The following is a 25,648-nucleotide window of genomic DNA, read 5'->3' on the forward strand; positions in this document are numbered from 1 at the left end:
AGTAACTGTATGCTCTGATTTTAGCAACCAATTTCAGTGTGCCTTGAGCATATTTTGCAAATAACGTTGTTACATTTCCAGGCTGTTTATTGCAGGGGAGTGTTGGTGTGGTCATTGTTGACTCTGCCAAGGACACAGTGATTGCCAGAGGTCACTCGCTGACAGGAGACAATCCTTTGATGCACGCTGCCATGGTCGCTGTTGACCTTGTTGCAAGGTCACAAGGAGGAGGAATGTGGGATATGACAGGTACGTTGAGGCTTTGTTCATGTGACTTTATCATCTCTCCCGGTGCATTATTCAATCTGACTTTGTGCATTGTGTTTGACGCACACATAGACATGGACACCTTTTTATTATATTTAGTCAAGTTTTGACTAAATATTTTAACATCGAGGGGGAATCGAAACGAGGGTCGTGGTGTATGTGCGTATGTGTGTGCGTGCGTGCGTGTGTGTGTGTGTGTGTGTGTGTGTAGAGCGATTCAGACTAAACTACTGGACCGATCTTTATGAAATTTGACATGAGAGTTCCTGGGTATGAAATCCCCGAACGTTTTTTTCATTTTTTTGATAAATGTCTTTGATGACGTCATATCCGGCTTTTCGTGAAAGTTGAGGCGGCACTGTCACGCTCTCATTTTTCAACCAAATTGGTTGAAATTTTGGTCAGGTACTCTTCAACGAAGCCCGGGGTTCGGTATTGCATTTCAGCTTGGTGGCTTAAAAATTAATTAATGACTTTGGTCATTAAAAATCTGAAAATTGTAAAAAAAAATAAAAATTTATAAAACGATCCAAATTTACGTTTATCTTATTCTCCATCATTTGCTGATTCCAAAAACATATAAATATGTTATATTCGGATTAAAAACAAGCTCTGAAAATTAAATATATAAAAATTATTATCAAAATTTTTTTTTCGAAATCAATTTAAAAACACTTTCATCTTATTCCTTGTCGGTTCCTGATTCCAAAAATATATACATATGATATGTTTGGATTAAAAACACGCTCAGAAAGTTAAAACAAAGAGAGGTACAGAAAAGCGTGCTATCCTTCTCAGCGCAACGAATACCCCGCTCTTCTTGTCAATTCCACGTGCACTGCCTTTGCCACGGGCGGTGGAGTGACGATGCTACGAGTATACGGTCTTGCTGCGTTGCGTTGCGTTCAGTTTCATTCTGTGAGTTCGACAGCTACTTGACTAAATATTGTATTTTCGCCTTACGCGACTTTTTTTTTTTTATCTTTAAAGACAAATTAAATTATTTCCCAACTCACATAGATAGCAATAACTTCGTTTGGTTGCTGAGACATTGAAGCACTCTTACATGGTAACATGAGGAGATAACTCTAAAACAAAAACCACATGCCATATAAGGCATGGTCCATAGTGGCTATCTCCCTTACCGGTGTACCGCGCATGCGCAGGATGTATACCGGTGACACTCATTCCTTTTCTTTCAACGCACGGCGCTAGACGTGTTTGAAGTGCTCTGGCTTTTCTTTAGCCATTGGTCTTTACTTGTGTGAAGACCATCGAATCTCGGTAAAGTTGTTTCATCTTTATTCCTTTCTTCAGGAATTGGTGAGAGCTTTTATTTTTCTTATTGGAAGAATTTTTCTTAGCTTTTTTGAGCGTTTTGCATCTTGTTGTTGTTAGTTCATTTGATTCAAAATGGCCGACAAGCAGAAAGATAAGGAGAAGGCTCGGAGTTCTGCCAAGCAGGTTAGCTCTCCAGGGTCGCACTCGGGCAAAGCGGGCAAAACTAAAGCTAAGGCGGCTACGGCCACAACTACTCGTAGCTCTCAGAAAAGTTCTCTTAGCGAGAATTCATCCATAGTTAGCGTTCTCAACCTGGAGACTGAAGAATTTTTGTGTGTGTCCATTGATGGCAAACCTACCTCAACTGACAAATCTTTTTCAGAGAAGGTTCAGGCTCCTCAAGCCGATCAATCTTTGAGCAAAGCCGATTTACTGGCTATTTTGTCTTCTTTTAAGACGGAGGGTCATGACATGCTAGCGACGGAACGGCAGATAGCTTTGTCTGCTTCACTGCCCTTCCCGTCAGGAGTTGGAAACTCTAAGTCTCTTGCGCGGGTTCGTTTAAAACCAGCTGCAACTGTTACGTCTGCTGACGTAGTTGCAGAACCAACAGTGGTGTTGGAATCGTCGTCAGGAAATCCTTTCGACAAATTTTTGTCTGATTTTCAGACAACAGCACCTCCTAGTCCTCTCGGCGCTTACGCGTCGGCAGGAGGTGTTCTTGGCGAAGTACGCAAGCCTGCGGCAACGGTTTCCGCTTTAGCGGAAGTGCATACCAGCCAAAAGGTTCATTCCTCACGTCAGCCTTATGCCCTTCCGGGGTACGGGTTGGGGTGTGAAGAGCATGTGTCCGCTACTTCCGGTAGTAGGACAACAGGATCTTCCGGTCGCCATTCTATGACTCCGGTTGGTGCTGATGCTTACCAATCCACTGCTGGTTCCGCTTCCGCTTCTGCGGCTGTGGCTTCCGGTGGCAGGATGGTATTGCCTTCTGCCGCTAACACTTCGGTGTTGGTAGTTGGCACACATCAGCCTTCGACTTCCGGTTCCGTTTCTGCGGTTTCCGCTGCCATTGCACAGGCTGCATCCACTTCCTCTCCCAGTGTTTCAGCTGGCATGAGGCAGGTGGATGGGGGATCTGTTCACAGAGTTCCAGCTTCAGGGAATTTTTCCCAACCTTTTCCGGTTTCGGCACATGTCGACTCAACGGGATTGGTTTTCGGTTCTCATCCCTTAGATGATCGTTGGGATGCTACTGAACAGGATGAAGAGGAGATGGAAGAAGAAGCTTCTGAAGCAGATGGGGATGCCCCTATTCGACTTCCGGCTAAGCTGCCATCTTTGTTGGCACTAGCAGCAGAGGTTACTACACACTATTTCCCTGAAGGGGTAGCGGTAGCATCTTCATCTGCGATTCCTCCACCATCAGCTTTTGCTGATTTTGCTCCTTCTCACGAGCAATCTGCGAACTTCAAGTTTTTAGAGTCTCCTTCGGTGGCTTTTCAACTTGCAAAAGTTTTCTCAAACGATGGTTCTGCCCCACCTCTGCCTTTGTTGTCAGCGCATGGGGAAGCTCCTGCCTTGGCTTTGCCTTGGTTGGCTTCTCCTGGTCGAGTGGCTCATCACACTGTGACCACCAACCGGAAGATTCGTCTTGCTAACACTGGCAGGAATTTGATCAATTCCTTTGCTCTGCCGACATCTCCACTTCCGGTTTTATCGGACTTGGCAATCATTAGGCAAGACGGTTACAACAAAGAGAGACTTTCCGTTTGTAAGGAAAAGGATCTCATTACTGTTGAAGAATGCGGCCGCTCTTCCTTGGAATTAGCGTCTTTGACGGAGACGCTGATTCGCTCTCTCTCTCCACGGCAGTTTCTGCTATTAGGTTTAGTTCACAGGCACAGCCGGAATCTGACCCCTTTATCACCCCTTCCTCAGTGCCAGGCCGCCAGCGGTAATTAATCACCCATCCCCCGGTTCAGCGCTGGCTACACAGTAGTGACTGTACAACCGCGCGATAGCACCACCCACACAAGCCATCTCAGCAGTAGAAGGCTAAGAGAAAAGCTCCCTTCTACTAGCAGGCCAGAGTGCGGCCTAGCTCAACCTCTCGGCAGCTACGCACTGCTATCTCTGCCTTACGAGTAAGCTGTGTGTTTTGAAAACACTTCTATCTTGTTAGTTCTCTTGAATTACGATGTCAGCATGTGTGTTATTTACACATAGCCTTGTAGTCAAGACCATAAACTTTCAAACGATACTAAATATGACCACTATGCTGTAGGTGTGCCACTGCTGTAGCCTGCTGAAAGAAGACAGACAGAGAACAGTACACACGGCACAATGTAATTAATGACATGTATTTGAGTGGCTACAGATCGCGCCACGGTCAACGTTTGAAGACAGAACAAATTAAAAACAAATCTGCAAGGTTAATGTTAACAGATGTTCATGCTGACACTTTAAAGACTTTTACCTTGTGTGTGTGAGGTATCTTTTCTTGAGCCCGCTTACAGGTATCCAAATAGGAAAACAGTATTCCAAAATGTCAGCACACGGCAGTTGTTGTTGTTGTTATAGCTAGTTTTACTTCCATGTATCTTGGGGTAGATTTAAAGATGGCTGTTCACATTATACTGACACCAGCAAACCAGGGTCGGCAACGGGATAAATGATATGGACACCCACAGCTGGATTCGAACCCGCGACCTTTCGATCACGAGCCCACGCGCTCTACCGACTGAGCTATCCAAGCTCCCAGCACACGGCAGGTTTTTATAACTGCAGTAGATGTTTATAAACAGTACACATGTACATACATCCAGTTTTTGTCATGGTTATCTGGATTGTGAAAATGAATATCTACACCATACAGGAAAAACAGTTATGAATGCTTCATTAAGCACTCTTTTTTGAGGAGCACTTTGACAGGGACAGCATCAAGTCATGGAATTTTGGTGACACCAGAGTCTGATGTTCCGTCATGAGAACACGCAGTCTTTTTATGGGGTCTTTCATTGCCCAGATTCTCCTTTTCAGTGTGTTAATTGTAGCATGTGTTCCTTCGCCCCCTTGCTCCCCATGTAGTCCCATTCCAAACCTCCAAGCCCGAAGCCAAGGCACACAATGGCATTCCAACAGATGTTGTTTGGGAATCACCCTCACATTTGGAAATGCATTTCTGAAAAACGACATGTAGGCTGTGATGCTGCTTTCAGCCTCTGAAATGTCTTCTTCGCTTACTGGTCTGGAATGAGAAATTCGTTTGTGGACTTCAGAAAACAGCGCGTTTAACTCTAAATATGTCTTTCTCAGTGCCTCTGCAGCAGCAGTGACACTACTGTCGTCTGTCAACTCTCTGGCTTTTTCAACGACACTCTGGCACACGCTTTTGTATACATCTGGCTGCAGGTATTTGTGACAGTGATTCCCCACAAAAGCCCTGCCATGGTAGGCTTGCAGCTGTATCTTGTGGGCTTGAAGCACGTTGTCCAGGTTGGCTGTCACAGGTCCAGACAAGAAAGGCAGGGGTTCCAGATGAGATTTAAGCAGTTTGATTTCTTCTGTGAGTGCCTTTATTCTCTCCTGGTTGTTTTGTCTGTGCCATTGTGTCGACTGCAACCCACGGCACTCTCTCTCTCGTCTTTTAATTAGTCTTTGGTGGTGCACGTAGCGCTGGAAGGGTCTGGATGTGCCCTCTGGGTTCAGTGCTGTTCTGGACAGCTTCTCGTCTAGTTTGTGACATTGTTGTTCTAACAAGTCATGGTGTTTTTTGACTGTCCCCAACAATATGTGAAGATAAGGCGGAGATACATGGTCCAGCTCAATGTCAAGTAGAGGCTTCCTTATGGCATTGTTGAATAGTTTTGCTGTACTTTTTCTGCCCCCTGCCCGACGGTACTGAGTGTTGTCACTTTTGATGTTTTCCAGGCTCCTGTTTGTGATGTTTCCCTGGTTGTGTTCTGGGGGAGCGTGAATTTGTACCTTGGAAGCAGTGCAGTACAAGCAGGGGTGTATTCCTTGAGCTCCTGACAGACCATACATTTTTGTCAGAAACTCCTAGTCGCCAAACATGAACAGCCTGATTCGTTTTTCTTTCCATTTCAAAGCCTGAAGGGCAGAAACTTGATCTCTGTATGAATCACAAAACCTTCTGAGGTTTTCAGCAGAGTCCTTGCATTCTGAAATCATGATGAGGTTTGTGTTGTGTTTGGAGTTGTTGTTTTTCAAGTTGGCGACTTGAAGCATCATTTTAAATGACCCCCCACCATGGTCTCCCCCTATTTTGATCCAGATTTCGTCATCTGGTATTGCGTTGGCATGCCACGTCAGTCGGTCTTGTTTTTCGTACTCATCCAACAGGTCGGTGACAAATTGGGGGACATCATTTATGCTCCCTACTGGTGTTGAAGCTAAGTCCTCTCGTTTGTCAGTATCGTTCCAGTGTGCGAGTGTTCTGTACTGAACGTTTACCTCACCACACATCGCTTTTTTCTGTTCAATTCTCTCTTTTCGTTCAGTTGCAAATTTCACCCCCAAGCTTCTGTAAAACTTTTTGTGAACCCTGTAGCTTGTGAGACTGAGGCCAAGAAGTGATCGAAGAGCTGGCCCGTGTTGTTTTGTGACAACTGGCCGACCATAGCCTGCTGACTTCAGGACAAGGTGTTTCCGTGCTTTTGGTTTTGATTTCAGTTCAGACCCTTCTTGTTTTATGACTGACTGTGAGTCATTTCCAGATGTGTTCAGTCTATATCTGCCTATATCTCTATTCCTTTTTTTTAGCAGAGGCGATTTTGCTTGAGCTGAAGTTTTGCGAGGCTTTGTGCATTTTTGGAAAATCAGCGGCTGTCCTCCAGTTTTACACCTAAGTGTCATGCTGTCTTCGGACTGACCAACCTTGACCCGTGTCAGTTTCGTGAGGTATTTCTCCTCTGGTTTAGATAAAGGGGCATCCAACTGAGATTCGGGTCTGAGAAAGTCTATTTTGAACGGGGAAGTTGCCATGTCAACAAATTTGGTTTGCATAGGTGATGTTTGCATTTCAGCTGTTCTGGCTTTCTTTGCAGGCGTTGATGTTGACGATGACGGTACTGAGAAGGAAACATCAGAATATAATTCACCTGTCAAGTCAGTTTCAACCAGTTTTCTCTTTGGCCTCCCCTTATTCGCCTTTTTTGGTTGCCCTGCTGTTCTGTGGCTTTGAAAGTGGGAGCATGTTTCACACTGACTACTTTGGAGGCTGGAATCATACTGACACCAAATGTTACTAATGGCTTGAGCTTGTTCCTTAACACGATCAGCTGTTGTGTTTGAGGGCGTACGGTTGAATTTAATCAGCTTTGAATAGCACTTCTGACAAAACGTGGTTGAATGTTTTGCACTTATATCAGAAGATACATCAATGTTAAAAAAGTTTTTCAGTTTGTCCGCATAGTCCACACACAGTTTCACATTACAATGTCGATCTTTTTTTGTTCTTGCAGAGCGTTCCCCACACAGTCTACACAATGCATTAACACAAATTAGATGTTCAGTTTCAGTATGCTCCATTATGAAACACACTGCATACCAAACATACACTGTCACATGAAGACAAAGAAGAAAACTGGAAATATTAGGTCACACTGCTGCACAAAATAACTGAGTGTGATGTCATTTGTAATAATACTATGATTCAATCCTTTCTTTTCTGCTGAACAGTGGGTGAAAAATTTGCCTGTCACAACACAATGCCACACAAATGAAACACACAGCGTACATGTACTCTGATGATCAGAAACTAATACAAGACAAAAAGTCTTTAAGACGAAACCACATGGAAAGTGCTCCAGACAGGGCTCTTCAAGATATAAACTAGATAAAAAATCTGGTTCTGCTGTGAGGCAGTGGCAGGAAGGCAATTAAACCGTGGGAAATTGACTCATTTTCTGCTGCCAGCCAGTGGAACAAAGAAGGCTGAAGCCCCAGCGGGGCCAGGAATGTGATAACAGATAAGCAGGGCAGGGGCTGCGTGGGCAGGTGCCAGCAGCAAACTTAATCATGCTATCTGTGAAAGGGGGAACCGCCGTGTCTCGCATGCGGTTACGTCCTCATTGGATCCTTTCGTGTTCAGGCAGGACGCAGATCCGAAGGACGTGGCTTTGCTCTTTGCAACCTTAGCGAGGGTATCATCAGAGCAAATGGCTATGTCTGCGAAATTGTACGCGCAGACTGTTCTCTGGCGACGGGAAGCTCTGTTGACGGGCTCTCGTCTAGAGGATAAGAACATTCAGGACTCTCTTAGGGTCTCCCCTTTTCTCGAGGGCGCTCTGCTTGGACAGGATTCGCTGGACGCACTGCAGAAACAATCACAGCAATCCAAGGACTTACAGTTTGTCAAACTTTCAGAGATGGCTTTCGCAAAGCATCAGACAAAACGCAGCGGGCTTCCCGCTCCTTCGTTTTCGGCGTCATCCAACGCCGGTCAGAATTCGAAGACTGGGTCTTCTACGAGGGGAAAGAATCGTTCTCGTCCTTACTCCAAGACCAGACCTCCTTCCTTCGGGAAGAGGGGGTCAGGTCGAAAGACTAACCCCCAATGATGCACCCCCGGTCCGAGCACTCCCGCATCCCCCACTATTTCGGTGGCGGGAGGCCTTTTTCGGGCCTTACCAGCGTGGTTGGGGAAAACGAACAACCGCTGGATCACGGGGGTGCTCCGATCGGGGTTCCAGCTCCTTTGGAGCACTCACAGAGCTCCTTTGACCAGAACCCCTCCTCCTTTTCGATTTCCGGCCAGAACAGAAGCCAGAGAGGCTATTCAGTCCGAGGTCGAACTGCTTCTTCAGAAGCAAGCTGTGGAAGAGGTTCAAGATCATGCCTCCCCCGGCTTTTACGGACGTCTATTTGTTGTTCCAAAAGCCTCGGAAGGGTGGCGTCCGGTTCTAGATCTCTCCCAGTTAAACCTATTTCTAAGGAAAATCAGGTTTACCATGGAGACACCCACCTCAGTGAGGGAGGCGCTGAGGCCTTCCGATTGGGTGACGTCCATAGATCTAACAGACGCATACTTCCATATTCTGATGCACCAAACAGACCGGAAATGGCTTCGGTTTGTTTGGGGCAACAGGATTTTCCAGTTCAGAGCTCTACCTTTCGGCCTCTCTTTGGATCTTTACGATGGTAGTGCGCCAATTTTGTGCGCTGATCAGGGGTCAAGGTATACGTCTCAGGACGTATTTGGACGATTGGCTGATCCTAAATCAGGCCGAATCTCTGTGTCTCAGCCACACGCAGCTGGTACTGCAGGAGGCAGCGTATCTAGGGTTCAGAGTCAACGACAAGAAGTCGGAGTTGAAACCTTCCCAGAATGTTACATATCTCGGGATCGTCTTCAACACAGTGGATTGGACAGTTCAACCTACGCAAAGGAGGGTAGAAAAGATCCAGGGTCAGATCAGGGACACAGCAGAGCTTTCCATGGCCTCAGTCAGATCTCTGACGTCCATCTTAGGTCAGATGGAATCTATGGCCTCTCTGACACCTTTGAGCAGGCTGCACAAACGGCCCTTTCAAGAAGCCCTGAGCTCCAGGTGGAAACCGGAATCGCAGGACTGGGAGACGTTGGTCTCTCTCCACGACTGGTTTGCCGAAGCGACCAGGCAATGGTTGAACTCGGATTGGCACATGCAAGGAGTTCCCATCGTTCTTTCCCCTCCGTCGAAGCTCCTATTCACAGACGCTTCGCTCAAGGGGTGGGGGGCTCACCTGGACGACCACACAACTTTCGGTCTGTGGACGCAGGGGCAAGCCACTTTGCATATAAACATGCTAGAGTTCGAAGCAGTGTTTTTGGCTTTGATGGAATTTCTGCCCTTCATCGGGAGAGAGCATGTGCTGATACATTCAGACAACACCACAGTGGTGTCTTACCTCAACAAACAGGGGGGATCTCGCTCCCTATCGTTGTCAAATCGGGCATGCGAGATACTGATGTGGTGTCACCACCACGAGATCACGATATCAGCAAAGTATCTACCAGGAAAGCTGAATGTCTTGGCGGACTCGTTGAGCCGGTCAACCAAGATCATCCACACGGAATGGACTATAGCTCACCACGTGCTTCTCTGCCTCTGGGCTCAAGTGGAGAAGCCGATGATAGACCTGTTCGCCACTCGGTATTCTCGCCGTCTGCCGATGTTTGTCTCCCCATTCCCGGATCCAGAAGCATGGAAAATCAATGCTCTCGAGATATCTTGGATAGGTCTACACGCTTATGCGTTTCCCCCAATCCCCCTCCTGGGAAGGGTGTTAAGAAAAGTGGACCTAGAAAGACCGTCTCTAGTTCTGATCGCCCCAAACTGGCCAAGCCAACCTTGGTATCCGGATCTCCTACGGCTGGCAAGCAGGCCCCCGTTCCCTCTCGAACTGAAAGGAGGAGATCTAGTTCAACCTCGATCCGGCATCCCTCACGAAAACCCACAGTGGCTTTTCCTTCACGGTTGGCAACTGTGAGGGAATCGCTGAGACGCTCAGGGGCTTCGGCCTCTACACTGGATTTGATCCAGGGATCGCACAGGTGTTCAACTTCGTCAGTCTACACCTCGCATTGGATGGCATGGACCAAGTGGTGCCAAGTTAACGGAGTGAATGTTACATCTCTCCGTTCAATGCAGGTGGCTAACCACTTATCCTGGCTTGCTGACCAGGGTCTTTCTCCGGCTTCACTGAAGGTGCGTCGATCAGCAATTTCAGTCACGCTGAGACAGCTAGGTCACTCTATTTCTCTTGGGGGCGTTATCGCCAGTGTGATTAAGGGAGCGTCCCTTAGATTTGCGAAAAACAAATCTTCTGTCCCGGCTTGGGATTTGCCTCTTGTTTTGGAATACCTAAGATCAGAAGTCTTTGAGCCTTTGCATACAGCTAGTCTTGATAGTCTAACTCGGAAAGCAGTCATGCTTACTATGCTGGCTTCCGTGAGACGGGGTAGCGAAATTCATGCTTTGTCTGGTTTATCTTGCGACATTTCGTTCGAGAAAGATGGTTCGGTAGTACTCAGGTTTTGTTCTAATTTCTTAGCAAAAAACCAGAAGCCAAATAAACCATCTCCATTAGTTCAGATCAAACCGCTAAGCAACATTCTGGCTCCTTCAGACCCAGATGTAGCTAATTGCCCTGTGCGAGCCTTGAAAGCTTACCTGTCTCGCACTAACCCGATAAGGTCATCAAAACAAAAACTTCTTTTTATCTCCATCAATACTAAGAGAGAAAAAAGATGTTATGAAGTCTACCTTGGCTATGGATTTCCACTCTGGTAAGACAGGCTTACAAGTGGTGGCAAGAAAAAAAGGGGGGGGGGGGCAGTCAGTCCTCCCTCTACGGTCGGCTCGAACTCATGAAGTCAGGGCATGGGCCTCCTCCTTGGCTGTGTTAAAGTCTGGAAGACTTTCAGAAGTCTTGAATGCAGCCTACTAGACATCAGAAGATGTCTTTTTAAATTTCTACCTGCGGGATGTATCAAGCGCCCGACAGGATGGAACTTTTGGCCTGCCACCTATGGTAGCTGCAGGTCAGATTCTCGCAAGATGTTAACTGTGAGTACATTTTCCCACCACCTAAATTAGCAATCTGCTATCTATGTGAGTTGGGTAAGAATATGTAATTTAATATAAAGTTTCAAAAGTAAACTTTGATTTAATTAATATACTTACCAACTCACATACTGAATTCCCTCCCAGCCTTCCCCGCAAATTGTAAAATGGGGTATATGTTTCAGGACGGAATGAGTGTCACCGGTATACATCCTGCGCATGCGCGGTACACCGGTAGGGGAGATAACCACTACGGACCATGCCTTATATGGCACGTGGTTTTTGTTTTTGAGTTATCTCCCCATGTTACCATGTAAGAGTGCTTCAATGTCTTAGCAACCAAACGAAGTTATTGCTATCTATGTGAGTTGGTAAGTATATTAATTAAATCAAAGTTTACTTTTGAAACTTTATATTAATTTGTGATGCAAAACGCAAGCTTCAGACAGCATGCAGATTCATGTCTAAAAACAGAAAAGTGTACATGATGTCAGAAACAGGCATTTCTCCACAAACAAAACAACAACAAAAATGTAAGAATTGTGCAGGTTATAAAACATGGTGCTATGATTAAGTAGAGAGTGATATTGTTGATGAATCTAGGTTACATGTTATTAGATTTAATGTGATATTGTTGATGAATCTAGGTTACATGTTATTAGATTTAATGTGATATTGTTGATGAATCTAGGTTACATGTTATTAGATTTAATGTGATATTGTTGATGAATCTAGGTTACATGTTATTAGATTTAATGTGATATTGTTGATGAATCTAGCTTACATGTTATTAGATTTAATGTGATATTGTTGATGAATCTAGCTTACATGTTATTAGATTTAATGTGATATTGTTGATGAATCCAGGTTACATGTTATTAGATTTAATGTGAATATCAACTTCTGCTCTCTTGAGAATGACTTTGCCTCTGTTCAATATTTTATGATTGTTATTTCAGATAACGGCATGTATCATTTACCTGTAGATTCCACCAAGGATCCAGCAGCTCCAGATGTTACCACGGAGACAAGCAGCAAGACTAAGAGTGGCCCCTACCTCTGCACAGGGTACCATGTCTACATGACCGAGGAGCCCTGTCCCATGTGAGTAGCATCATCATTAAGGCGCTGATGACCTGGTTAATAGAATGGCAGTTTGCTATGGTTGTCTTCCCTTGCAGTGGAACCCCCTTTTTAAGACCTGCACAAATCTCACAAAATCAAGGTCTTAAAATGGAGGTGTTTTTTTTTAAATGGAGGTAAATTTGCAGAGGACATGAACATAACTTTTCAAAAATCAAGGTCTTAAAATGGAGGAAGTCTTAAATTGGGTCTCCAGGGTCTTCAAAAGGGTTCCACTGTAGCAGTCTTATCTCTTTGTCACTTTTGTCAGCGGGCTATTGATCAATTATCTCTCCAAGTGTCACGATGGCAGATAATGCCGGCGTGGTACATGCAGGCTCCATACCTCCGTCTTCAGCCCTCTAGGTTTTCTGTAGGGGTTGCCCCACCCTTAGCTCCTGGCCCATATGTCCTACCTTGGGAGCACAGGGGGGATTGTTTCTCCGAGGATCCCACCCCGTAGCCAGAGGTTTTACCGCGCCTCTTGCCCGCGTGATGAACCTGTCATAGGATACATAGGGTATTTCATGGAGGAAAACAGTGCCACCTGTTGCCCCGCCCTTCTCCATCGCCAGTTGATCTGTGACTGCTTATTCGTCCAGGCAAACCCAGCTTATGTAATAAGATTCGAGGAACGATTTGAAAACAAAATCGATTACTGATCAGCCATATGTGACCAGGTTTCAAAAAGATGGAAACTTTAATCGATGTTAATTTGTTGTTATGATGGGAATGTGTTAGGGCCAGACTCACTGGACTATCACTCACGGACACAAAGACCGTCATACACAGTCCGTCAACAGCAAATGTGACAACAGCAGAAGATATAACTGGCATGGTATTCTTTATTCCTGTATCTATCTTCCCTCCTCCTCTCCGCCGACCCGCCCGAAGCCGTGTGGACACAAACCACAACATACAAAGTTGACTACATCTCCTGAGTTAGTGGAGCACACTACAACATACGTCCACACTCTTCCCAAGTTCTCAGAGTTCTCTTCCACACCCCTAGCATGTACAAACATCATCACACTTTAGCTAGGTTATCAGAAATAATTTCAAACAACCAATCAACATCTTAGTAACCACCCGTAACCACGACACTCTAAGCAGGTTCCGTGTTTCATTGGTGAAATGTAAGACCAGAGGAAGGGGGGGGGGGGGCGTTAAAAGACTAAAACATTCGAGCCCAGCTGGCAGCGTCTATCATCTACCCGTATCAAAGAAATTCACACCCTCTTGAAAACCCCTACTACATGCTGCTAGCCGAGGAATACAGAGACAGACAGGCCGCCATATGACGTAACAACACCTGCAGGCTCCTGGTGCCTGTCCCCCTATCCAAGGTGTCGGCTTACCTCAAAGAGATAAAGGGGCTTGCTTTTAACTGGAAAGACCGATAATCGCTTGCAGCTGTTGTAAGATGGACATGCTCCACAGGTGCATCCCAGCACTTACAGTTTACAGAACAATGAATGGACACAAATCACGATGAACTACAAACACTAGACTGGACAAAAACAACTGAGTTAGAACTGTTTTACTCTTATTTACCAAAACGAAATGCACATTAAGATTCCAAGCTCTGTTCTACTTCCCTTCAACACAATACTTACACTGGTGACAGTTTACCCTGTCAGGACAAAGAACAAATGTTTATTTTGAATGTTTTATGTATGTTATTATTACGGACACAAACGCTCAGCAATGCAATTTCTCTTTTAGAGATTAATAAAGTTATTGTATTGTATTGTATTGTACTTATTTCGCAGCTAACCCCAATATCTGTAGGCTATTCCCCTATCTGCCACCTAGGGACGCACTTGGTTGGGGACGGTCGCCCCACTGAGAATCCCCCACGCTAGTTGTGGAGAAACACACCCTGTCCAAGAAATAATATGGAACGCTTCACAAATTTGCATCTCATCCTTGCGCAGGAATTATTATGATTCTTTTGACATGTGTGCTAACATGTAGTTGCGGTTTGTGGTTTTTATCCCAGGTGCAGCATGGCGTTGCTTCACTCTCGTGTGTCACGCGTGTTTTACAGTCAGCCTCGCCGTGACGGAGCGCTGGGCTCCAGGTACAAGCTGCACACCTTGCCCTCGCTCAACCATCACTTTGACGTCTTCCGCTTCACTACACATCTACACAGTCAACAAATTGCCAGCTGAGGGCCAGCTGTGTAATGTGATTTGATATGACTGGTGTGACAAAGACTGTTAGAGGACTGTTTGCAAACATTTCACAAAGTTTGTACATCTGCATTATACTCTGTGGATATTTGTTTGCATGTGTGTGTGTGTGTGTGTGTGTGTGTGTGTGTGTGTGTGCAATGTAAATGAAAGCAAACTGAAGTAAATAGCCGCTTATGTTGAAAAGGTATCATGTGTGATGGTGTGTGTGTGTGTGTGTGTGTGTGTGTGTGTGTGTGTGTGTGTGTGTGTGTGTGTGTGCATTCACATACAAATAGCGTAGGTCTAACAAAAGTAGGTAGGGATGATTTGTATCAATGTATCGTGCAGTAGATTAGGCTTGTTGTAAAATTCCCATATCACTTGATTACAGCACGTAAGCGGAACATCAGGAATGATCCCGAGTACGACAGCTAGCCTGGCGAGGACAAAGTCCTAACTTTGAAAGCCTCTGAGGTCAGAGTGACCGAGTTTAGAAGATAAGGACAGGGCATTGTGGGCCATGGTAGATAGAGCAGGATCAGGCGATCTTACACTCTGTAGGTTGTGTGTACCTCGTGGTGATAAAATGCTGCCTCCTTATGTCACTTAATATTCCTTTGTTTGTGGATGGGTTTCTGTGATTTCTGAAGTTTGCATTCCCTTCGAAAGCGGCGTATGGCTGCCGACATGGCAGGGTAAAAACGGGTCATACAAGTAACAATCCACTTGTGCAAAAACATAAGCTAACCTGGGAGTTTGCATCTTTGATTCATGTTCTTCTTATCCTTTTCCGTGTGTGAAGAGATAGAGAGATGCAGACAGAAGGATCGAAAGTAAGAGAGAGAAGAAAAGGGGTGGGGGGAGGGGGGTGGGGTGTAGGTGGGGGTTGAAACAGAGAGAATGTGTGTGTGTTTGTAAGAAGAGGAGGTATTCAGTCTCATACTCACATGACTCATTTCAACCACCACACTAACCATGTACACGCATCTATCACCAGGCAAATCACCATTCAGGTTTTTTTACATTTTTTTTTACACAAATGTTAGGGTAAGAAGTACACTCTTGGACAATGTATCCAAAGGCGTATGATATTTGATTCCTAAACATTCTTACACAACCTGCACAGGCACAGCAAAGCAAATCACAATCTGGTCATTCTGGTCTCGTATCTGCCACTCTGCGACCACTCGAATCTGCAAAATAGAAAAAAAATCAGGAAGATGTAGGCTTGAAATTGGCTGCAAGCTTGAAGTTTGTGGACATAGAACTATAGAAGGGTGATTACTCCACAGCTGAACGTTCTTGTTGATGCACATAAGATGAAGCAAACTGCAGGGCCGGACTACCGGGGTGGTTATGGGGGTTGCGCAACCACCCTCCCCCCCCCCCCTACATGTACCTCACTTATTTAAATCATTTTTTTATTATTGTTTATTTTATGCCGTTTCATGCAAGGAGCGACCATTTTCCTATCTCAGAATATGACCTACCCATCAGCTTCAGGGGGCTTTGCCCCCTGACCCCCACAAGGGGCTCTGCCCCTTGACCCCGCCAGGGGGAACATCCCCCTGGACCACCACTGGCACCCCCGCCCCTCCTCTTAGCCTAGTCCGGCCCTGAACTGTGTTTCATTTTTCTTGTGAGGAGAAAAAATACACACCCTTTTAATGAAACTATGGTCCAGTATGATACAATACAATGTTTTTGCTTTGACATCTTTAGAGGGGGCCTACAGACACACTGTTCAAAATATAGATTCATCGATGAGGTTGGCAAAGGCGCACAGAACAAACAGCTTTAGCCAAAATGTCGGGTACCATTGGATATACCACAGGATAGGCGTCTTTGACCAAGACAGTTTTACCCAATATTGACGGACTGTGTGATGATATCTTCTGCTATGGGCTGTTGAGACAGTGATATCAAAATCGAGACCGGAGGTCGAGATTTTGATATCAGTGTCGAAACAGACCAATAGCAGAAGATATCATCACACAGTCCGTCAATGTTAGATATATTGCAATTTCTCTGGACATTTTGTATTCACTGTAAAGAAATTACAAAAGTATTTGTCTCAGTTTTGGCTGTTCCATATCCCTCCCTCTGATTATTATTCATTTTTGTTCACTCTTTTCTTGTACTTTCCAGTATTTCCAAATGTCTTTTCTTTCAAAATGTAATTAGTCACTTGCTCAACTAAATTCTGGGATAATTACATTTTCATATTTTTTTTGTTTTGTTTTTAAATTTAGTGTCTTTGTTTTTCAAGTGGGGAAGCAATAAAGAGGTCGTCGATATCGGAAATGTCGTCAATATCACTTTTGCAATGAGCTCAGTTTTGCCCAATTGACCAATGGAAATCTACGTAACATATGAAATAGTAGAATATAGTCAATGTTTGTAAAGATTTTAGTCAAGCAGTATATAAGAAATGTTGTCCTTTGTACTGGAAACTTGCATTCTCCCAGTAAGGTAATATATTGTACTACGTTGCAAGCCCCAAGAGCAAATTTTTGATTAGTGCTTTTGTGAACAAGAAACAATTGACAAGTGGCTCTATCCCATCACCCCCTTCCCTCCGTCGCGATATAACCTTGAACGGTTGAAAACGACGTTAAACACCAAATAAAGAAAGAAAGATATGAAATAGCAATATTAGACAATGTCGAACGTACCTTAGGATAGGCGTCTTTGATCAAGACGTGGGTGGTGTAGGTTTGCTCTATGTTGGCCGCGAGGGGGCAGTTGCGGCTGAAGTGACCGCACGAGTCTTGTTCCATGGGGAATGGCTCTGGCACCTTCAGGAATCCCAGGTAAGCAAACACGGCAGGCTTGGCCGCTGTGATCTCGCTACCTGCAGATATATATCGACAGGCTTCATGAATTTATACCTGTAATGTTTTAGAGTATTCTGCCCTAGTCTGCAAAGTCTGGTTGTGACGTAGTAACTCTCGCATTATTTAACAGTGCATGGTGCGCGCGATGAGAGGACACTTCCCAAGAAAGAACACCCTCTGTTGTCCCTCTGTCCATTATTTTGACATGGGTACTACTGCACAAGTATAAAGTCCACTAAACCACAGGAGGCTGTATCAAAGTGCGTGGCCGGAACACGCTGGATAGGTTAATCGAAGTAACATACCCTGTAACCATCTCCTGTAGTTCATGTATTAGTAGGCCGCCTACTAAAGCTACAGTACGGCTGATCATAGACTTAGTGCACGATCCTCAGATAGACCTGTGCCGGTGATACAATAGACCTTGGCCGCTGATACAATAGACCTGTGCCGCTGATACAATAGACCTGTGCCGGTGATACAATAGACCTTGGCCGCTGATACAATAGACCTGTGCCGGTGATACAATACAATAGACCTGTGCCGGTGATACAATAGACCTGTGCCGGTGATACAATACAATAGACCTTGGCCGCTGATACAATAGACCTGTGCCGGTGATACAATACAATAGACCTGTGCCGGTGATACAATAGACCTGGGCCGTTGATACAATAGACCTGTGCCGGTGATACAACTTGATAGACCTGGGCCGGTGATACAATAGACCTGTGCCGGTGATACAATACAATAGACCTTGGCCGCTGATACAATAGACCTGTGCCGGTGATACAATACAATAGACCTGTGCCGGTGATACAATAGACCTGTGCCGGTGATACAATACAATAGACCTTGGCCGCTGATACAATAGACCTGGGCCGCTGATACAATAGACCTGGGCCGCTGATACAATAGACCTGTGCCGCTGATACAATACAATAGACCTTGGCCGCTGATACAATAGACCTTGGCCGCTGATACAATAGACCTGGGCCGGTGATACAATAGACCTGTGCCGGTGATACAATACAATAGACCTGTGCTGGTGATACAATAGACCTTGGCCGGTGATACAATAGACCTGGGCCGGTGATACAATAGACCTGTGCCGGTGATACAATACAATAGACCTCTGCCGGTGATACAATACAATAGACCGGGGCCGGTGATACAATAGACCTTGGCCGGTGATACAATAGACCTGTGCTGGTGATACAATAGACCTTGGCCGGTGATACAATAGACCTGTGCTGGTGATACAATAGACCTGGGCCGGTGATACAATAGACCTGTGCCGGTGATACAATAGACCTGTGCCGGTGATACAATAGACCTGGGCCGGTGATACAATAGACCTGGGCCGGTGATACAATAGACCTGTGCCGGTGATACAATAGACCTGTGTCGGTGATACAATAGACCTGGGCCGGTGATACAATAGACCTGTGCCGGTGATACAATAGACCTGTGCCGGTGATACAATAGACCTGGGCCGGTGATACAATAGACCTGTGCCGGTGATACAATAGACCTGGGCCGGTGATACAATAGACCTGGGCCGGTGATACAATAGACCTGGGCCGGTGATACAATAGACCTGTGCCGGTGATACAATACAATAGACCTGTGCCGGTGATACAATAGACCTGTGCTGTAAACTGTGTGACTTACCCATTGTGAAGTTGACATTGATGGTGATGTCCTGGCCACGAGGGAACTGACACAGACCGCTCCCGACGCATGGCGTCACGTCCAGCGAATTGATCTTACCCACAGAATCTGACCAACACACTCACTATGAGAACAGCATGCAGTCAATGCTTTCGGCTTATTATTCCAGATTACCACATAACTAAGCCACTCAGGAGAAAAGCAATCACCAAAACATGCAAACTTAACAGTTCTTATAACACACATATCCCACATTTGAACGTGCACACACACTCACGCGTACACACACGAAGAATCAGTTAAGCATAAGAGACATATGGAAGACAATGGGATGGGATGAAGAACACATTTACTCTTTATATTTAGTCAAGTTTTGACTAAATATTTTAACATCAAGGGGGAATCGAAACGAGGGTCGTGGTGTATGTGCGTGTGTGCGTGTGTGTGTGTGTGTGTGTGTAGAGCGATTCAGACTAAACTACTGGACCGATCTTTATGAAATTTGACATGAGAGTTCCTGGGTATGAAATCCCCGAACGTTTTTTTCATTTTTTTGAAAAATGTCTTTGATGACGTCATATCCGGCTTTTCGTGAAAGTTGAGGCGGCACTGTCACGCCCTCATTTTTCAACCAAATTGGTTCAAATTTTGGTCGGGTAATCTTCGACGAAGCCCGGACTTCGGTATTGCATTTCAGCGTGGTGGCTTAAAAATTAATTAATGACTTTGGTCATTAAAAATCTGAAAATTGTAAAAAAAAATAAAAATTTATAAAACGATCCAAATGTACGTTTATCTTATTCTCCATCATTTGCTGATTCCAAAAACATATAAATATGTTATATTCGGATTAAAAACAAGCTCTGAAAATTAAATATATAAAAATTATTATCAAAATTAAATTGTCCAAATCAATTTAAAAACACTTTCATCTTATTCCTTGTCGGTTCCTGATTCCAAAAACATATAGATATGATATGTTTGGATTAAAAACACGCTCAGAAAGTTAAAACAAAGAGAGGTACAGAAAAGCGTGCTATCCTTCTTAGCGCAACTACTACCCCGCTCTTCTTGTCAATTTCACTGCCTTTGCCATGAGCGGTGCGTTCAGTTTCATTCTGTGAGTTCGACAGCTACTTGACTAAATATTGTATTTTCGCCTTACGCGACTTGTTTTATATTTAGTCAAGTTTTGACTAAATATTTTAACATCGAGGGGGAATCGAAACGAGGGTCGTGGTGTATGTGTGTCTGTCTGTGCGTGTGTGTGTGTGTGTGTGTGTGTGTGTAGAGCGATTCAGACTAAACTACTGGACCGATCTTTATGAAATTTGACATGAGAGTTCCTGGGTATGAAATCCCCGAACGTTTTTTTCATTTTTTTGATAAATGTCTTTGATGACGTCATATCCGGCTTTTCGTGAAAGTTGAGGCGGCACTGTCACGCCCTCATTTTTCAACCAAATTGGTTGAAATTTTGGTCAAGTAATGTTCAACGAAGCCCGGACTTCGGTATTGCATTTCAGCTTGGTGGCTTAAAAATTAATTAATGACTTTGGTCATTAAAAATCGGAAACTTGTAAAAACAATTAAAAATTTATAAAACGATCCAAATTTACGTTTATCTTATTCTCCATCAATTGCTGATTCCAAAAACATATAAATATGTTATATTCGGATTAAAAACAAGCTCTGAAAATTAAATATATAAAAATTATTATCAAAATTAAATTGTCCAAATCAATTTAAAAACACTTTCATCTTATTCCTTGTCGGTTTCTGATTCCAAAAACATATAGATATGATATGTTTGGATTAAAAACACACTCAGAAAGTTAAAACGAAGAGAGGTACAGAATTAAAGCGTGCTATGCAGCATAGCGTAACCACTACCCCGCTCTTCTTGTCAATTTCACTGCCTATGCCGTGAGCGGTGGACTACGAGTATACGGTCTTGCTGCGTTGCATTGCGTTCAGTTTCATTCTGTGAGTTCGACAGCTACTTGACTAAATATTGTATTTTCGCCTTACGCGACTTGTTAAATGTATGTCAATGTAAACAAACAATCCCGGCTGTACAGCATTTGAGCATCCTGGCCCCGTTTCACATGTTCACTCATACATTAAAACAAGTCGCGTAAGGCGAAAATACAATATTTAGTCAAGTAGCTGTCGAACTCACAGAATGAAACTGAACGCAATGCCATTTTTCAGCAAGACCGTATACTCGTAGCATCGTCAGTCCACCGCTCATGGCAAAGGCAGTGAAATTGACAAGAAGAGCGGGGTAGTAGTTGCGCTAAGAAGGATAGCACGCTTTTCTGTACCTCTCTTTGTTTTAACTTTCTGAGCGTGTTTTTAATCCAAACATATCATATCTATATATTTTTGGAATCAGGAACCGACAAGGAATAAGATAAAAGTGTTTTTAAATTGATTACGAAAAAAATATTTGATAATAATTTTTATATATTTAATTTTCAGAGCTTGTTTTTAATCCGAATATAACATATTTATATGTTTTTGGAATCAGCAAAAGATGGAGAATAAGATAAACGTAAATTTGGATCGTTTTATAAATTTTTATTTTTTTTTACAATTTTCAGATTTTTAATGACCAAAGTCATTAATTAATTTTTAAGCCACCAAGCTGAAATGCAATACCGAAGTCCGGGCTTCGTCGAAGACTACTTGACCAAAATTTGAACCAATTTGGTTAAAAAATGAGAGCGTGACAGTGCCGCCTCAACTTTCACGAAAAGCCGGATATGACGTCATCAAAGACATTTATCGAAAAAAGGAGAAAAACGTTCGGGGATATCAATCCCAGGAACTCTCATGTAAAATTTCATAAAGATCGGCCCAGTAGTTTGGTCTGAATCGCTCTACACGCACGCACGCACGCACGCACACACACACACACACACACATACACCACGACCCTCGTTTCGATTCCCCCTCGATGTTAAAATATTTAGTCAAAACTTGACTAAATATAAAAACAAACTAGTATGAACTCACACAGACGCAAATAGACGAACACACTGACACAGACTGACTCGGACAGACAGACAGATAGGCACACAGACTCACACACACACACACACACACACACACACACTGACACACACATACGTCACAACACACGCGCGCGCAAACACACACACACGCGCAAACACACACAGACAGTCACACATTGGGGCTTACACACACTCACGCACACACACACACACAGAGTGACTGACACAGAATACAACAGACGGACACACACGCGCACACACATCAGCATCAAGTTAACACAAGAAACAACGACAACACCCCCCCCCCCCCCTTCCAAACTACCACGACAATGACAACACAAAGCTTCCTCACCACATGGCTTGAAGAAATCGACAGGAACCGAGGCAGCCAGTGGAAGGAAGAAAGCCAGCAGCGACAGAGTAGCCATGGTCGTTATGTTCTGCTTGCTAGATCAGTACTATTGCAAAAGAAAGGTCACAGTCTGTACTACAGGTCATACTAAGTGATACCACACCCACATATATCGGTCTGGGGGCATGGGCACTGTTTTCACATGTGGAAGTTAAAGCGACAAGTACCACTTTAACATTGAATTTAGCAACTGAAATAGACTGCAAGCTGTTCATTTAAAGCAAAGGATTCAACATTCTGTTGAATGGAATGTATCATTATAAAACGCCTTATTACAAGACGTAAATTGAAAACATTACTATATTTTTGTTCTCAACTTTGGCATCCAGGATTGGAAAACAGTATCGGAAAATGTCAAAAGAAAGAAAAGAAAAGCGACCGCCTTTAGGCATCTTTGACTTGGTCTTGGAGAAAAACAACAACATTGAATGGAATGTCTCTTTTCAAAAAGTGGCTTCAATAGAGAATACTACATGGCTTGCTGTGTCGTACCAGATTTACACGAGTTGTTTTTTTAAAATATTGAACTGCGAGCGAAAGCGAGCTGTTCACTATTTGAAAAAGCAACGAGTGTAAATCTGGTACGACACAGCAAGCCATGTAGTATTCTGTTTATCCTACATACTGTACTTACATGTATTTTACTGAAAATGTCTTGCAGTCGAGGCAGCTAAATTGAAGACGCTTGTTTTGGAACCTCGATCTCTTCTAAAGCCTCGTGCAATCTATTACGTCAAAGCAAAGAAACGTCACTCTGAAAGTGTGGCGTGACGTGTTAGTTCTAAAGATTCATCGAGGGTAATTAGCGAGCACAATTTTTGTTTCTATAATGACGTTTGTCTCGGTGACTTTGGCATAAGCAGTGGAAAAACAGGTCCCTGCCAGACTTGCTTGACATGACCTCATTTAGCCTACATGATATACACACGTGTGATTTGAACGATTATTATCTCACGGGTGTCTCTCTCACGTATGTAGGATAAATTTCTGTCTGTCTGTATCCCCTCCCCACTCCACCTCTCTCTCTCTCTCTCTCTCTCTCTCTCTCTCTCTCTCTCTCTCTCTCTCTCTCTCTCTCTCTCTCTCTCTCTCTCTCTCTCTCTCTCTCTCTCTCTCTCTCTCTCTCTCTCTCTCTCTCTCCTACAATCATTCGATATCTTGGCTCGATTTGTTTCAAAGGATACGCTTACTTTGAACATCATCCTAATATGAACGCAAAACGGTTGACGGAAGGACAATGGGGGAGGGGTGTGTGGTATATGCACGTGTCCTGCTTGAGAGGAGTGAGAGAAAGAGAGAGGGAGAGAAAGAGTGTTTGTGTATGTCTGTGCGATGTTTTTTTCAAAATCCACCAGTTGTATAATTATTCATGTGTTCTTCCAAGACAAATGTAGTGAGAAGACCTCAGTGTCGAGTAGAAATACAATGAGCGGTCAGTATGTACAGTGGTTGGGTCAAAAGGGGAAAAGACACACTGAGAGGCCTGGACTACTAAACATGATCGGTTGTCATTCGTTGCATGCATAGAATAAACCTGCTTGCGTGCTTTATCGTTACATTATACAATCATACTCGAGAGCTAAGGCTGCTATTACTATTACTATTAGACTATTAGAAATAGTGTTGTATCACGTGTTTCCACCCACCACGATCAAAGTCAAATTCGAAAAGAAAAAATGGTGGGGGTATGCTAGACCATAATCAATCACGAAAACAGGCATTTCAATCGTTATGATGTAAATCATTATGCGCAAATGTTTTTCTTGCATATATATATTCAAAATCTCGTGCGCTTGTAATTACCCACTGGCCAAACTTCGGCAAGGGGAAACCATTCATTGAGCAAATATGGCTGCCTTCTGGTTCAACTGAGCAAAAAGGGAAGCAGCGTTCTGTGGTAATACACTTATGCAGGAACACTCTATTGAAATGTACAAGTAAAATCTTAGTCGAGTGTCCTATTTAACTGTCTAAGTCAACAGTTAGCGATGTAGACTTTATGTCCTGCCGGGCTTGGAATTGAAGAAAGGTTTGCGGAATGTATTTGATTCTTCAAGTCAGGTGATTGCCTTTTACCATAAATTTGCATGGTTCTGTTGCTCTGCAAAGTTTCGTAACTTTCAATAGATTTCTCGAATTTAGAAGACAAAAAAAACACAAAGAAAAAAAGAAAAGAAAGAAATTATAGAAAAAAACACCAGTACATTTAGCTGAAGGAGCGTGTGTGAGTACGTTTCTGTTGTTTACTTTTATGTTAGTACATACCTGAAGTGTGCGTTGCTGTCTGTATTACTGTGTGCCACGTTGTAGGAACAGCATACAGCGAAAGACTGCTTAGGGTAGTGACGTTGGAGGTTTGTCCGAGAGATGGTGACTTCCAACAGAAGCTGTATTTCACTGAGGTAGATCATTATGTTGAAATCGTCATTCTCATTCGTTGGAGAAGTGTATACTCATCATTTCTCATTAGATAGCTATACTGTGCACAGTAGGGGTAGAAAATGATCTATGTGTGTGTGTGTGTGTGTGTGTGTGTGTGAGGGTTTCAGATCGTGTCGTTATTATTATGAATATTCGTGCAGCGGGGATCGGCGCGATGATTGAAGAAGCTGCAGACAAGAACGGGTTCAGCCACGATGAAATCCTCTTGTCAGAGCATATGTCTGTCAGCAGTACTCTCTCTCTCTCTCTCTCTCTCTCTCTCTCTCTCTCTCTCTCTCCGAGTCTCTCTCTCTCTCTCTCTCTCTCTCCGAGTCTCTCTCTCTCTCTCTCTCTCTCTCTCTCCCTCTCTCTCTCCCTCTCTCTCTCTCTCTCTCCCTCTCTCTCTCCCTCCTCTCCCTCTCTCTCTCCCTCTCTCTCTCTCTCTTTCCCTTTCTCTCTCGCTTCCTCTCCCCTCCCTCTCTCTCGCTCTCTCCGAGGCCGCTCCCCTACCTCTCTCACTTTCTCTCAAATAGAAACTTGTCGTGGGCCCATCATGTACCGGCGGTCCTAGTGTAAAGCCATGTCGATTAAAATATATCAATTAGACAGAAGTGAACACTTTATCGATCAGCACTCACTTATTGTTAACGCATACATGCAGACCATAACGCGGCAGAAGATCGCTAAAAACAAAAGGACTCATTCAGTTGACGGTGTAATTGCTGACTTGCTGCCTAACCCCAACCATGCAGTAAGGCTTAAAGATGACTTGTGTGGATGATTGGTGATTCGCTGTGGCCACTAAACCCATTTCCGATAACACATTTTTTTTAAATTAAAAAGGTGGGGTTTGGGTTTGGTGGAG

The 25,648-nt window shown here is 44.0% G+C and overlaps 2 protein-coding genes across 4 annotated transcripts in view; one reads left to right on the forward strand and one right to left on the reverse strand.

Moving 5' to 3' along the window:
• The window catches only part of LOC138953118 (probable inactive tRNA-specific adenosine deaminase-like protein 3), a 23,780-nt gene extending 8,514 nt beyond the window's left edge, over positions 1–15,266 (forward strand). For 2 of the 3 annotated variants that reach the window (XM_070324907.1, XM_070324905.1), the window contains exons 6-8: positions 96–249; positions 12,080–12,224; positions 14,245–15,257. In XM_070324907.1, the coding sequence (XP_070181008.1) occupies positions 96–249; positions 12,080–12,224; positions 14,245–14,416 (471 nt within the window). In that variant the 3' untranslated portion in view covers positions 14,417–15,257. Of the gene's footprint in view, positions 1–95; positions 250–12,079; positions 12,225–14,244 lie in introns of all 3 variants that reach the window. The other variant, XM_070324906.1, reaches the window with a different exon arrangement.
• Positions 15,267–15,427: 161 nt separating this feature from the next.
• On the reverse strand, positions 15,428–24,881 carry LOC138953119 (NPC intracellular cholesterol transporter 2-like). The gene is made up of 5 exons (XM_070324908.1): positions 24,628–24,881; positions 22,303–22,408; positions 18,931–19,038; positions 17,095–17,273; positions 15,428–15,612 (listed from the first exon to the last, which is right to left on the reverse strand). Exons 2-5 carry the CDS (start codon positions 22,376–22,378, stop codon positions 15,529–15,531), a joined length of 447 nt encoding a protein of 148 aa, XP_070181009.1. The 5' UTR covers positions 22,379–22,408; positions 24,628–24,881; the 3' UTR covers positions 15,428–15,528.
• Between the last annotated feature and the right edge of the window lie 767 nt (positions 24,882–25,648).

This window comes from Littorina saxatilis, linkage group LG17 (genome assembly GCF_037325665.1).
Source record: "Littorina saxatilis isolate snail1 linkage group LG17, US_GU_Lsax_2.0, whole genome shotgun sequence".
Taxonomy (NCBI): domain Eukaryota; kingdom Metazoa; phylum Mollusca; class Gastropoda; order Littorinimorpha; family Littorinidae; genus Littorina; species Littorina saxatilis.